The following is a 14,711-nucleotide window of genomic DNA, read 5'->3' on the forward strand; positions in this document are numbered from 1 at the left end:
TCCTGGAACTCACTATGTAGACCTGGCTGGCCTCAAACTCAGAAATCCGCCTGCCTCTGCCTCCCAAGTGCTGGGATTAAAGGCATGTGCCACCATGCCCGGCTCCAGATGCAATCTATCCACCTAAAAAAACCAAAACTGTGTGTTTGTGTGTGTGCACTCTTGGGCACCTCACAGCCCTCATGTGTAAATAAAAAGGCAGCTTTTGAGAATTGGTTCTCTTTCTGTTGTAAGTTCAGTGATTGAACTCATAGCACATACCTGTGATGGTTTGTATATGCTTGGGCCATGGAGTGGCACTGTTAGATGTGGCCTTGTTGGAGTGGGTGTGTCACTGTGGGTATGGGCTTAAGACCCTCATCCTAGCTGCCTGCAAGGGAGTATTCTGCTAGCAGCCTTCGGATGAAGATGTAGAAATCTCAGGTCCTCCTGCACCATGCCTGCCTGGAGCTGCCATGTTCTTGCCATGATGATAATGGTCTGAACCTCTGAACCTGTAAGACAGCCCCAATTAAATGTCCTTATAAGAGCTGCCTTGGTCATGGTGTCAATTCACAGCAGTAAAAGCCTAACTAAGACAATACCTTTGCCCACACTGTACCATTTCAGCATTCCCACCTTTTTCTATTTAGAGTCTCTCACTGCTGGGCCTTGGGCATGTGCCTGAATTGTCTCCAGTACTAGGATTACCAGCATGTGTCACCATGCCTTTTTCCTTTTCTTTTTTTTTTTTTTCTTTCTTTCAAACAAAGGTTCTGGGAGTTGAACTCCTCATGCTTGGAACAGCAAGCACGTTATCAACTGAGCTGTCTCCCAGAATTCCTAAAAGAAAGTTCTGTGGCGAATACATAACTAGGGATGTGCTGAGTGATTATTCTTGATCTCTCTATTCTGCAGAGTTGATGCAAATCGTACTGGGCCTGCTGGAAGTGAGTACCGACACCCAGGGGCTTCTGACCGTTCCCAGCCCACAGCAATGAATTCTGTAAGTCTCCTGGGTCAAAGAGCGCAGATTTCTAGCTCTCGGAACGATTCCTCTTTTATCCTAAAAGTCTTATATAGATACTGAAATCAATACTGTCCTGAGCTCTGTTAATACAAATAGCAGCCTGGGTTAGTCCTTAGCATTTCATAGCCCTAAACACATGGTTTTGGTAAGTTGCTTTTTTGTTTTGTTTTGTTTTAAAGAATCCCACGATATACATAGTCGGTTTGTAAATGGCTAATGCTGTGATCATGATAGTTGCTCCTCACTCTTAGAAGAACAAGCGTTGGGGCTGGGAGCTAGTTGATTTAGTTAAGAGCACATGTTGTGCAAATACAAGGACCAAGGGCAATACCAGCACCACAGGAAAGCTGTGTGTGGCTGTGGGTAACACCAGCATTTGGGGTGGGCCAGTCAAAGTAGGGGTGGCAGAGGGGCTCTGGCACTCAGTGGCCAGCCAGCTTAACCAGAAAGTGAAATCCTTAGCTTCAGGTTCAATGAGAGTCCCGTTTTCAAAGTGTCAGTAGAGTGGGGATAGAACAGAAAACCTGTCATATTCTGGCATTCACATGCACACACCTGTACGTGCATTTACCACATGAATGCGCTTGCACACACAGAATAATTTTAAGGAAACCATCTTTATAGTACTAAGGTATTTTTCATCTTGGGCAGGCCCTGCCCCTAGGTTCTTATATTGCTTTTATTTCTGCCAGTGAATCAGTTTATTTTTCGAAGCTACTTTTCCTTACTACAGTTACTAGGAAAATGCTGCACTAGTAATAGCATCCAACACACGCACACACACACACACACACACACAAACAAACACACACACGCACACACACACGCATTCACGCACACACTGAACCTGGGGTGGGTGTGGGTTTGTGTTATTTCGGACATGTACTGATGTTGTGAGTTGGTGAATGGCTGCAGTTGAGTGCTACAGGTTTGGTGACATTGATGCGCTGTGCAGCCCCTTGGGTAAGTTGTGGCTTTACTTGCGCAGGGATGGAGCTCATTTGGCGGTCACTACCCACATCACATTTCAGAGCGGCTCTCTGTTTAGGCTTTCTGCTTCCTTAGGATGTAATTTAAGTTTCTTCAGGATAGGGTCTCATGTAGCCTTGCACTTTCGGTATCTGAGCTAACCTTGAACTTCTGATCCTGCTGCCTCCACCTCCTGATTGCTTAAATTGCAGGCTGGAGATAAACCCAGATCTCCATGACGTCAGGCCAGCAGCCCACCCACTGAGCTACATGCCCTGGCCCAGCTCACACCTACTAAGGGGAGAATTTCGTAGTTTCAGTATAGTTTTGGATTAATGAAATAATGTTAATGGTAGATTCTTCAGTTGAGTGTTCTTTATTTAAAGTGCTCAGGACTATAGGTGTTTTTAGATTAGATTTTAGATTTTTTTTTTGCATGGAATATTGACATACACGTTTTAAAATTAATTACATGTCTTCTTTGACATTTCATACATGTTAAAAAAAATGCATTCTGGTTATTCTTACCTTTCACCCTCAGTCTTCCCTCCTTTCTACAAATCCCTTTTTCATGTCCAGGTCTGTTTTGGTTTTGTTTAGTGGCCCATTTGGTTTAAGTAGGCTGTATATAGACAGTGGGTTTAGGACTAACCATTTGAACTTAGTGGGCTCAGTAGCACACACACGAAGACAATGACCCTTTCTCTCCCAAAACCTCAGGAGTCAGTAGTTGTGCAGGTAGGGGTCAGCCCCACCTACCCCTCCCCTCCCAATCCACATCTTAGTTGATGGGGTTAGTCTTGTGTAGGCCTAATGCAGGTTCCTGCAGCTGCTATGAATTCAAGATTATACTTGTGTTAGGCTAAAAAAATGGTATCTGTCTGTTCTTCCTCCTTTCACGTCCTCTTCTGCAGCACTCACTGAGCCTTAGAGGAGCTGCTGTGAGTGTCTTGTCTAGTGCTGAGCACTCAACTCTTGCTTGTTTCTGCACCATAGATCTCCAAAGAGAAATGCCACCATTAAGTCCAGGAGTAGCATTTCTCTGTGGGCATAAAGATAGGCATTTAGAAGACTTCTAGCCATATGTTCTTGACCAGGTTTATAGTACCGTGTGTGGCTTCCCTCCTGTGGAGCAGGCCTCAAATCCAAGCACAGAGCAGTTGAATTATGCCTGTGAGAGTCATGCCACTATTGTACAAAGGGGTCTTGCCTAACTAGTTGGTATTGAAGTTTATAGAGGTTGAAGCTGGGTAGGCCCACTGATGCCTTTTCTGCACTGAGAGCCTGTGCAGCGCCTTCCTGCTCTGTGAAGGCTGGCTGACAGGGAGTTTGCCCTCTCTTCCAGCTCTCTTTCTCTGTAGCTTGCAACCCAGCGGAGTGGTGTCTTCAGCAATAGGGTCTTAACATATAGTTCTGGTAGGCAGTCGATTATATTTGCTGTTGTGCACTAAGTCTGAAATCTAGGCTTGGCTGTTGGAGCGTGTGGAAGTTTAAATGTGTGGGTTAAAGATGCTCAAGCCTATATCAGCTAGTAGATATTTTAAAATAATGTTTCATTATTCTGTTAGAAGAATGAGAGAGATAGGGAGGTTACCAAGTTGTTGCCTAAAGTTGGTCAGGTAGTGGTTGGCTCAGTTGGGTTTTGAACTCCAGAGTGATATCTGCTCAAAGTGCAGTACCCTGTCTGCCTCGGGGGTTCTTAATTTCTTTTTTTTTTTAAATTAATTATTTACATTCCAAAAGTTGCCCCCTTTCCTGGCCCTCCTTCCAGAGTTCTTAACCCCCTCACTTGTGAGAGGGTGTTCTCCTCCACCAGCATCCACCCCACTTGTGAGAGGGTGTTCTCCAGCAGCATCCCTCCCCCCACTTGTGAGAGGGTGTTCTCCTCCAGCAGCATCCCTCCTCCCCCTTGTGAGAGGGTGTTCTCCTCCACCAGCATCCCTCCCCCCACTTGTGAGAGGGTGTTCTCCTCTACCAGCATCCCTCCCCCCACTTGTGAGAGGGTGTTCTCCTCCACCAGCATCCCTCCTCCCTGGGGCATCAAGCTTCCACAGGATTACATTTATCCTCTCCCACTGAGGCCGGACAGGCAGTCCACTGCTTCACGAGTGCCTGGGTCCTCAGATCAGCCCATGTATGCTCCTTGGTTTTTGGCCTAGTCTCTGGGAACTCTGAGTGGTCCATATTAGTTGGTACTGTTGTTCTTCCTATGGGGTTGCAATCTCCTTCAGATCCTTCAGTCCTTCCCCTGACTACTCCATATGGGTCCCCAATCTCAGTCCAGTGGATTGCTGTAAGCATCTGCATTTGATTCAGTCAGCTGCTGGTAGAGCCTCTCAGAGGACAGCCATGCTAGGCTCCTGTCTACAAGTGCAACCTGTCCTCAGCAATAGTGGCAGGGTTTGGTGTACGTGCATGGGATGGGTCCCAAGTTGGGCCAGTCACTGGGTGGCCTTTCCTTCAGTCTCTGTTCCCCTGCATTTTTTTTAGACAGGAATAATTCTGGGTTAAAAATTTTGAAGATGGGTGGGTAGCCTGCTGCCTTAGTGGAGGGCCATGTCTGTCTACTGAAGGTGGTTTCTTTAGGCTCCATGTCTCCCCTCTTGGACATTTCGGTTAATGTCATCCCAATTGAGTCCTGGAAGCCTTTCATATCTCAGGTCTCCTGGGCTTTCCAGAGTTCTTCCCCGCACCCCCCCCCCCCCCCCCCCCCCCGCCGCCTCCTGCTGCATATTTCGATTCTCTCCTGTCTCACCACACATCTGATCCTGCCCACTCCCTTCTCCTTCCCCCTTATCTCTTCTACCCAGGTTCCTCTCCCTTCCTCTGCCTCCCATGATTATTTTGTTCCCCTTCTAAGTGGGTTTAAGGTATCCATACTTGGGCCCTCCTTGTTAGGCTTCATATGTTCTGTGGACTGTATCCTGGGTATTCTGTACTTTTCTTGGCTAATATCCACTGTTACTGAGTACATACCATGCATGTCCTTTTGGGTCTGAGTTACCTCACTCAGGATGATATTTCCTAGTTCCATCTATTTGCTTGCAAAATTCATGATGTCCTCATTTTTAATAGCTGAATAGTATTCTATTGTGTAATGAGCCATATATTTTATATCCATTCATCGGTTGAGGTACATCTGGGTTGTTTCCAGCTTCTGGCTATTACAAATAAGGCTGCTATGAACATAGTGGAGCATGTGTGTCCTTGTGGTATGGTGGAGCATCTTTTAGGTATATACCCAGGAGTGGTATAGCTGGGTCTTCAGGTAGAACTATTTCCAGTCTTTTGAGTAACCTCCAGACTGATGTCCAGAGTGGTTGTACCAGCTAGCAGTCCCACCACCAGCAGTGGAGCAGTGGTCCCCTTTCTCTACATCCTCACCAACCTGTGTTGTCACCTGAGGTTTTGATCTTAGTCATTCTGATTGGTGTAAGGTGGAATCTCAGGGCTGTTTTAATTTGCGTTTCCCTAATGACTAAGGATGTTGAACATTTCTTTAAGTGCTTCTCAGCCATTCAAGATTCCTCTGTTGGGAATTCTCTCAGAACACGGAGTTCTGATGAAGCATTACATTTTTTTCAAGTTAAAAGGTATCTTAGCTGTCTTCCTCTTCAGTTAATGAAAAAAAAAAAAGGCTTTCATAAATCCTCTTTCAATTTGTATTTTTGAATGAATGGCTTGAATCCTTCAATTTGATGGCCGTAATGGTTGCGTAATCTCTCCCATGTCTAGATTATGGAGACCGGCAACACTAAGAACTCTGCACTAATGGCTAAAAAAGCCCCTACAATGCCCAAACCCCAGTGGCACCCACCGTGGAAACTCTACAGGGTGAGTAGATCTGTGTTCCCTTCCGTCAGCCAGGAGTGGGGTTGAGAACTTTGGGGTGGCCTGGGGTGAGTGGGCTCAGCGCTGTGCTGGGGTGTCTGGAGGGCTTTCCTAGCGCAGCCACATGGTGTCTTGTTTTTAAGTAAAGCACAGGATACAGAGGAAGGCGTGCATATGGAGAGCAGGTGACTAAGAAAGTTCTTCACTGTGGCGGTGGGTGAAGTAGGAACAGGAGAGCCTGCCCGATTGTTTTCCGTGTGAGGGTACAGTAAGACACTGCCGTTCATACCTGCTGTGTGGGGCTGATGGATTTTAATAGACACAGCTCTCAGTACCCACTGCGGAATCATGACGTCACCTCATTCCTGTCTTACACTCTTCCCTCCTGGCGACCGCTCATCTGAGTTCTGCCGTGACACGCAGAGTGGATAGTAGATGTTTCTGGAGATGTTTCTGGTGTCTCACGTAATGATTTTGAGATAAGGTGCATTCCTTTTCTTGATTAGTAATATTCGGTTGTCTAGATGCACCTCACTCTCAGTGTTCATTCACTGAAGATAAGCTGATGTTTCTCACTCTAAAAGAGAATTGTCAAACTACAACTGTTTTTGAAGATGATGTGATTCAAGTCCTGGCTGTGGTTAAAATTGAGTGCATGTTAAACAATGTATGGATCAATGTACTCACCGCACTTTTTGTTGCACAGGTTATCAGTGGGCATCTTGGCTGGGTTCGGTGTATCGCTGTGGAACCTGGAAATCAGTGGTTCGTTACAGGATCCGCCGACAGAACCATAAAGGTAATAAGGAGAATGTTGGGTGTCTTCCATAAGTTACTTCCTAGGGAGGTATTGCAGCAAATTTACCATCAAAACTAGCAACAATGCCTGTTTGCAAAGTGGGATTCAAACTTGTTTTGTAAACATGTTAACTGCCTACTGTTAGTTCTGTGTAGCTTACTGAAGGAAGTTTTCATTCTGTGGTTATAGGATGGAAGCATAGTTCTCTGTAGAGGTGCGGTGGAAAGTTGTCTAAGAGCTAGACTGGTGCAGTCCTACCGTAGTTAGAGCTTCAGGCGGACTCAGAACATCTGTGTTGAAGTGCTGGCCCTTTCTCTGTGTGTCCAGGGATTTATTGTTTAAGAGTCAGCTTTAAATTGCTTTACATGTGCTTGCAGGTGATCCTCTACCGAGCTACATCTCTAGTAACTTAATTTTTTTCTGGAGACAAGGTCTCACTGTACTTGTAGCTGGACTGAACTTGCTGTACAGACCAGGCTAGTTTTAAATTCACCTGCCTCTGGAGTGCTGGGATTAAGGTGGTGTGCACTACCATACCTGGAAGAAATCCCTAGTTTTTATTTTGAATCTTGTTTTTCTCATATAGCATCATCTTGAAGACCTACTATGAAAAGCTCAGTGTTTTACATGAATAGAATGTACAGATAATTCTGTAGCTTGTTTCCCTGTTGTTCAACATGAAAGGTTTTAGTTTATTTTTCATTGTGATTTACAGAGCCTGCTCTCTGTGTGTTGTGTTTTGTACAAGTGCCAGGACAAAAGTCTTCGACCTGGTACAGAAAGTACAACTTTCTCCCCACAGTTAGTGAGCTGCTGCTCGGTCCACTGTGCTGACCATGTAGCTTTTAGATAAGTGCAGGGATGTGACCACTGGGAATGGATAGATGTCTAACTGTAAACAGACACACAGACAGGCAGTGAGGTGAACATGGTCATTCTTAGTACTTCTCTGGATTAAGTTGCCACTCTCTCTGGTACAGTTAATGGCGTGCTGTTGGTATTTTCATCATGGTAAATCCTTTTATGAGTTGGGAGCATTAACCTTGTCACATTCTGCAAACACTCACCCAGCTTCCATGTGCCTTCCCCTGCTTTTATCTGGAGACGAATCACTTTAAAGAGTTCAGATTCCCCAGTGTGTACAGTTACTGTTACTTCAGTGTTCTAAAGGAGTTTTGGTGGGAGAAGTAACCAGGATAAAGCAAAACAATTACTTGGTTTCAGATTTGGGACTTGGCTAGTGGCAAATTAAAGCTGTCATTGACTGGCCACATCAGTACAGTGCGTGGTGTGATCGTGAGCACGAGGAGCCCTTATTTATTCTCTTGTGGAGAAGACAAACAAGTGAAGTGCTGGGATCTTGAATATAACAAGGTAAGCGCGGAGCCAGTGCCAGCTCTTTGCCTTGGAGCTGCATTCCTGGGCCCCACTGTTGATCTTTGTGGTGTTAGAAAGTGTAACCCTTCTGCCTTTATCTTTAGGTGATACGGCACTATCATGGCCATCTAAGTGCAGTGTATGGTCTGGATTTGCACCCAACATTGGATGTCCTGGTGACTTGTAGTCGGGATTCCACTGCTCGGGTAAATGAAAAGTGGCTGTGTGGTCTTTTAGGTGTCCCTGTGTCTTCTCTTATGCAAGCGTGGTATTAGTGGGCTTTTGTTTTGTTTTCCTTTTCGTATAGGAGACTAGATTGCTGACCCATCACTAACCTGGTCCCTCTGGATTCGTGACTTCTGTGTTTGTTTGCTCTCACCCTTTCACAGGGGTTGCCTAAGACCATCAGAAAACACAGATATTTGTGTTACGATTCATAACAGTAGCACAATTGCCAGTTATGAAGTAGCAATGAAAATAACTTTATGGTTGGGGGCCACCACTACATGAGGAACTGCATTAAAGGATCGAAGCACTAGAAAGGCTGAGAGCCAGTGGTCTAGACTGTCACAGTGGTTGCCCATTGGCTGTTTAAGTCTCTAGTCCCATCATGGGACTAAGCTGACAGATTAGTATCCTGATCTTTAAAGTTTCTTTCTTCCTTGGCCACTGTCTCCTGGTCGCACATGGGTCATTGTCCTCCATTAATGTGTCCCCTTCACCATGTTCAGACATGTTGGCTTGGCAAACTTAGAGCTTTGAAATACAGACACCTGTCCTTTTCCTATCATGCTAACTTTACTTTACAGATCTGGGACGTGAGAACTAAAGCCAGTGTACACACTTTGTCTGGACACACAAATGCAGTTGCTACCGTGAGATGCCAGGCTGCAGAGCCACAGATCATTACAGGTACGATCTGCTGCTCCCCTAACGCCGCACCAGAGGCACAGCCGGCCATTCTGCAGCCACCGCGAGCGCCTCCACCTCCGACCGACTCGTGTTCTAGTTTCTCTTTGGATTTTAATCATGGGCATTTGAAATTTAGGGTTGCCAGGTGTTTTCTAGGGTTTGTTTGTTTGTTTATATTTTTATCTTGTGGTTTTTTATGTATCATTACATAAAAAGGTTAGGCATTGTAAAAGCTGTTTAGAAAAATGCTATAAAATACAATCAAGAGTCACTCTAGAATCTCATGACTATCACTCTAGTATGAATCTTCCTTGAATGACAGTGGATCTTAACTGTGACTGGAAAGTCATTCTTTCACTTGTTTGTTTTGTTAACTACAGATTTTAAGATAAAAAGATTCATTTTTTTCCCCTTCCCTGCCATTGGAGGTTAAAATTACATATTTGTTTTTATTTGCTCTTTATACTTAGCCACTCTCTACTGCCTCAGGCAAAAAGTTAAAAAGAACTAAATATAGAATAACTACAGTTTTAGGACTTTGAGGAAATGATTCACAGTGATAGGACTTTCATTTAGTGTATACAGATGTACAGACAAGTACATTGTGTTTAATGGGTTTTAACTTGTGGATTCTGTCCGGTCTCTGTCTTTTCACTACAGGAAGTCACGATACCACGATACGATTATGGGATCTAGTGGCTGGAAAGACACGAGTGACACTGACAAACCATAAGAAATCAGTGAGGGCTGTGGTCTTACATCCGCTACTGTAAGTGTGCTGTGCTGATAGCTTGCCTTTCTCCGCATCTCAGTGACACTGAGGCCAGGAGGGCCTGCTGTACCTCTGTGCCTGTGCTGCTTAGGCCTTTCAGTTCCCATCTGCTGCTGTTGCCTCGTGCTCTGTGGAATGAAGGCCATAGCCCCTCTATAGAGTGACAAATAAGGCCAAGTTGTGGTTAAAGCTGAATGTCAGAGTAGGCGGGAGTAGTGTCTGGACATACAGGGTACTGGACCCACTTTGACCTGTCCAGATTGTTTCACATATGGTGTCCTGTCAGAGACAGACAGAGCAGAGTTAGATTCCTAAGGGAGAAGTAAGTGTGCAGGAAATGGAGGGAGAGGCATCAGCACTGGAGAAGGCAGGCCACTCCTGACACTCAGCTCATCCCCCAGCCCTCCCCCCACTGCTCCCTGCTTCTTCCCTTTCTTGTCCCCTTTCCTTCCTTTCCTACCTTTTCTCTTTCTCTTGTCATCCCTCTCTTTCTTTCCTTCTTTCCCTTTCAAGATTTTTTTGCCCTGTGTGTGTGCACTTTTTTGGGCTAATTAGCGTGTAGCACACTGAAGAAACCAAAACACTGCTCTGGGATCTAAAGTGCATCTCAGCAGCCGGACAAGGCTGGTGGGACTTGGAGCGAGGATAGTGATGATTCTGTACTGTGGTGAACAGTTACATTTTACTGAGGCTGTCTGGAGCAGTGAGCACACAGGGCTTTTTCAAAGCTGCGAGTTTCTTTGATACAGTGTACTTTCCCATTAATTCCTGTCAATCTTTGTTCTAGTTACACATTTGCGTCTGGTTCTCCAGATAACATAAAGCAGTGGAAATTCCCCGATGGAGGCTTCATTCAAAATCTCTCTGGTCACAATGCAATCATTAACACGCTGGCGGTCAATGCTGATGGAGTGCTTGTGTCTGGAGGTAACGCAAGGTTTCTATGGTGTGTTGAGTGTGCCCTTCTGTTGATGTGAGTGAGTTAGTATCTAAAGCATCACACTGTTATAGTGACTCACCTGACTAGGGTGTATGTGCCTGCCGTCGTGCTCAGTGGTGTTCCATGCAGCATGTTGCATAGTTTAGGCATGTTTGCATTCCCATGTGATGAAGGTAGGGATTTATGCTAGGAACTGCCTGATGTTTGGTTGGATTTTAAATGGTATGGTGTCTATAATTCTGAATTAAACTCAAATGAGAGTAGACAAAACCATATTAGGGAATTTGAGAGAGAGAGAGAGAGAGAGAGAGAGTGTTGCTGGTATAATGTTCAGCTCCTGGGTCATCTGAGCTGTTGAGGGGATAGAAGTAGAACTGTGTGTTTCCCTTGCAGCTGACAATGGCACCATGCACCTTTGGGACTGGAGAACTGGCTATAATTTTCAGCGTGTCCATGCAGCTGTACAACCTGGGTCTTTGGACAGTGAGTCAGGAATCTTCGCTTGTGCTTTCGATCGGTCAGAAAGTCGGTTACTAACAGCTGAAGCTGATAAAACCATTAAAGTTTACAGAGAGGATGAGACTGCGGTAAGTTCTTAGTGTCCACCTCTCTGTCTGTCTGTCTGTCTGTCTTCCTATCTTCCTTCCTTTTTAGTTTAATTTAATTTTATATTTTATATTTAGAGACAAGGTATCACATGGTACCTCTGGTTGGCCTGGAACTCACTTTGTAGCTCAAGTTGATTTTAAACTTGAAACTGTCTTCCTGCCTCTGCTTCTCCGATGCTGGGATTTTGGGCCTGAGCCAGCACACCCAACTTTCACATGCATTTTAAAGTAAAAGAATTGCATGTCAATTTGACAAGGACTGCTCATTTGAGTACAAAAAGAAACAGACTCACTATAGTACCATCAACTTCATCCTCTGGATAGCGATCTGACCGGCTCAGGGCTTCTGTGTGGTTTCATGGATGCAGACACATCAGTGATACAGCATTGCTTTCTAAGTACAGTTCTACCTCGTACAGTTCCTGGGAAGGAAATGGTACCTTAACCGTGGCAGACAGGAGACTGCTGAGGAAAGGAGTGTAGAGTTAGACGCTGGTATTGCTGTAATAGCTAAATGGAAATCCAACCAAACCCACTTACCCCTTGTTAAACTTGGATAATGCCAGAAGTTTGTCAGCTGTTTCTAAAATTCTTCAAGATCCACTCAGCACGGCCTGCCAAGCAAGTACTATGATTTAGCAGAGACAGATCTTTTCATTGAAAGGAAACAAACTAATAAAATCACACTTTGTTTACTGTTCTGTTTTTAGACAGAAGAAACTCACCCAGTCAGCTGGAAACCAGAAATTATCAAGAGAAAGCGATTTTAGTGTCTTCATGGCTGTCCTGTTCGTGCTTGGTGTTGATGAGGATATCCAGTCATTCATGAAAGCTCACTTGCAGAAAACATTGCTGCTTTGTATTTTACAATAAACTGCTCCCCATGCCCCTCACCTGTGTTTTATTTCTGAAATAAACAGTTTCTAGTTTTAGAAGTAAACGGTAAATATAAAGAATTCAGGCATATTGAGGATTGTTGTTCCTAACACTATTTTGACTGGGTTTTTTTTTTTTTTTTTTTTTTTTTTTTTTTGGTTTTGGTTTTTATTTTACATGTATTTGTGTACAACATGCGTGCCTGGTGCCGATGAAGGCCAGAAGAAGTTGTCAGATCCCTGAGAATGGAGTTAGAGATTGTTGTGAGCCACCATGGATGTGCTGGGAGTGGAACCTGGGTCCTCTGCGAGCAGCCAGTGCCCTTCACCATTTCTCAAATCCCTATTTTGATAGTTTTGTTTGAAAAATCCTAGTGGATGTTCCAAGAGGAATTTTTTAAACAGTACTTTGAAGATTTAAAACAATAGCTGATGACTTGGGACTAAAAGATTGAGGATTCTTTCTGGGCATGGTAGTGGGTGCCTGCTTTTAATTCCAGCACTAAGGAAGCAGAATTAGGTGGTTCTCTGTCAGTTTGAGATAGCCTGGTCTATGAAGTGAGTTCCGGGTTAGACTAGGCGCCCTAGACTCCGTTGTTGATGGGGATGGTGCTGGTGGTAGTGGTGAATAAGCTTTTAGTCTGACTTAGTCCAAAAACAGCTTTACCTGTTCTCCCAAGCTTTCAAATGTGTTCTGGTCCAGAAAGCATAAGACGTATGCATTCTCTGAGACTTGCAGTCTTAGCTTGCTGTGAAAACGCTGTGACCAGGTCAGTGGTTCTGAGGGAGCTCGGAGGCACAGCTGTTCATAATTCTTGGGAGGCATCAGAACGGTTTCTAGCAAGAAGTATTTGAGCTGACCTTAAAGTGGTCAGGTTCTATTTGGTTGGGTTGGTTGGTTTGCCATAGTGCAGATCAAACCAGGGCCTTACAAGAGTTGAGCAAATGTTGTGCTACAAGTCCCTAGCAGAGGTACTTTCTAAGATAAACTGGAGGACTCTGTGTGGGAACACGGGTGATGTAGTTTCCAGGACTCTCCAGCAGATGCTGGTGTGTCGGAAGGTTGAGTGTTGTGTGGGTTGTGGTCTCCAATAGTAAGATACCAGTGAAGCCGGGAAGACAACTGGTGGATTAGTGCTGTTGGAGCTTGTAGCAAAGTCTGCAGACCTGGGAGGACTTTCCAGAGGAGGGATGGAGTTTTCTCATGCCTGAGCCTCTGGGCAGATGAGTTGTAGACCTTACTCCTTTTAGCTCCCAGCTCCCTACCAGTCAAGACTCCAAGCTTCGCCACTGGTCAGGAGACGATTCCCAGTTAAGCCGCACTGAGATTCAGTCCCGTCCCGCATGCTTCAGTTGAGGTGTGACCCTTACAGCTTTTCTTTCAAAGAACAGTTTTCTACAGCTGATCCAAACTGTGAATCCTTTCTCCTGTTACATTTCTAGGAAACTGCTTTCCAGAAATAACCTGATACATACACTCAGACAGTGCACGGCACATTTGATCTTTAATCCTTAAAGCTAACCCAAATGTCCAGTCCATACAGGACTCGTTTATTTAATGAATTGTGACATTTCAACATTTCCTAGTACTCTCTGGAAGGAAACACTGGATCGTCAGGGCAAGGTTACCAAATACGGCTTATGTAAAACTGTACGAGCGTCTTTGCAAACTAACGGATACTCAATGAAGTCACATCAAATTGATGACAGTGACTTTGTGAGTTGAGGTAGCAGAATTATGGAGAGAGCATTCAGTCTGCTTTATGTATTAATATTTTCACCTTATGCATGCTATTTTATAAAGCAGTACTAGGAAGGAAACCAGTGTCCTGGAGAGATGAACAAATCTTAAGCAAAAATAGGCCATACTTCGTCTCTAGGTTTCAGTGCTGTGACGAAACATCATGACCAAAAACCAAAGGTTGGGAGGAAGAGGAAGAGGCCTACACCTCCGTACCACTGCCCATTGAAGGAAGTCAGAGCAGGAACCTGGAGGCAGGAGCTGAAGCAGAGACCATGGAAGAGTGCTGCTGACTGGCTTGCTCCTCATAGCCTTCTCAGGACTGCCATCCCAGGAATGATACCACCCACAATAGGCTGGGCCCTCCCTCCTTCAGTCATTAATTTAAAAAATACCCTACATCCTGATCTTAACACTGAAGCATTTTCTCAATTGCGGTTCCCTCCTTTCAGAAGATAACTCTTGTATTCATTTGACATAAAACTAGCCTGCACGGTCCCCAAAGGACATACATACAAGGAGATGGGTGAGTCCCTACTATCCTACAAACTCAAGCTTCACTCACGTGTCCAGCCCAGGTGTCAGCTGGAGGAGCAGTTTGTAAAGTGTGCCTTGTGCTGTCCTGAATTATGTAGCAGAAGTCTTCACAAACATTTGTCTGTTATATATGATCATGAGCCTTACAAAGATTCAGCAATGGCTGTCACAAGCTGGAAGGTGGAATGAGGGGAGCAACCAAAACAATGCATTAGGATTAGGTCTTCCACATAAAACACAAATTAGCAGCTTAATAACTAGTTTTTGTTTTTCAAGACATGGTTTCTCTGTGCAGCCTGGACTGTCCTAGAACTGGGCTAGCCTTGAACTCAGAAAGCTGC

The 14,711-nt window shown here is 44.7% G+C and overlaps 1 protein-coding gene across 1 annotated transcript in view; it reads left to right on the forward strand.

The window, feature by feature from the left end:
• Plrg1 (pleiotropic regulator 1) overlaps positions 1-12,110 on the forward strand; it is a 16,626-nt gene extending 4,516 nt beyond the window's left edge. Inside the window, exons 6-15 of the mRNA XM_021157623.2 lie at positions 898-985; positions 5,714-5,812; positions 6,516-6,608; positions 7,833-7,982; positions 8,090-8,191; positions 8,795-8,897; positions 9,558-9,666; positions 10,457-10,596; positions 11,003-11,196; positions 11,928-12,110. Coding sequence (XP_021013282.1) covers positions 898-985; positions 5,714-5,812; positions 6,516-6,608; positions 7,833-7,982; positions 8,090-8,191; positions 8,795-8,897; positions 9,558-9,666; positions 10,457-10,596; positions 11,003-11,196; positions 11,928-11,987 — 1,138 coding nt within the window. The 3' untranslated portion in view covers positions 11,988-12,110. The remainder of the gene's footprint in view (positions 1-897; positions 986-5,713; positions 5,813-6,515; positions 6,609-7,832; positions 7,983-8,089; positions 8,192-8,794; positions 8,898-9,557; positions 9,667-10,456; positions 10,597-11,002; positions 11,197-11,927) is intronic.
• The last annotated feature ends 2,601 nt before the right edge of the window (positions 12,111-14,711 follow it).

This window comes from Mus caroli, chromosome 3, assembly GCF_900094665.2.
Source record: "Mus caroli chromosome 3, CAROLI_EIJ_v1.1, whole genome shotgun sequence".
Taxonomy (NCBI): Eukaryota; Metazoa; Chordata; class Mammalia; order Rodentia; family Muridae; genus Mus; species Mus caroli.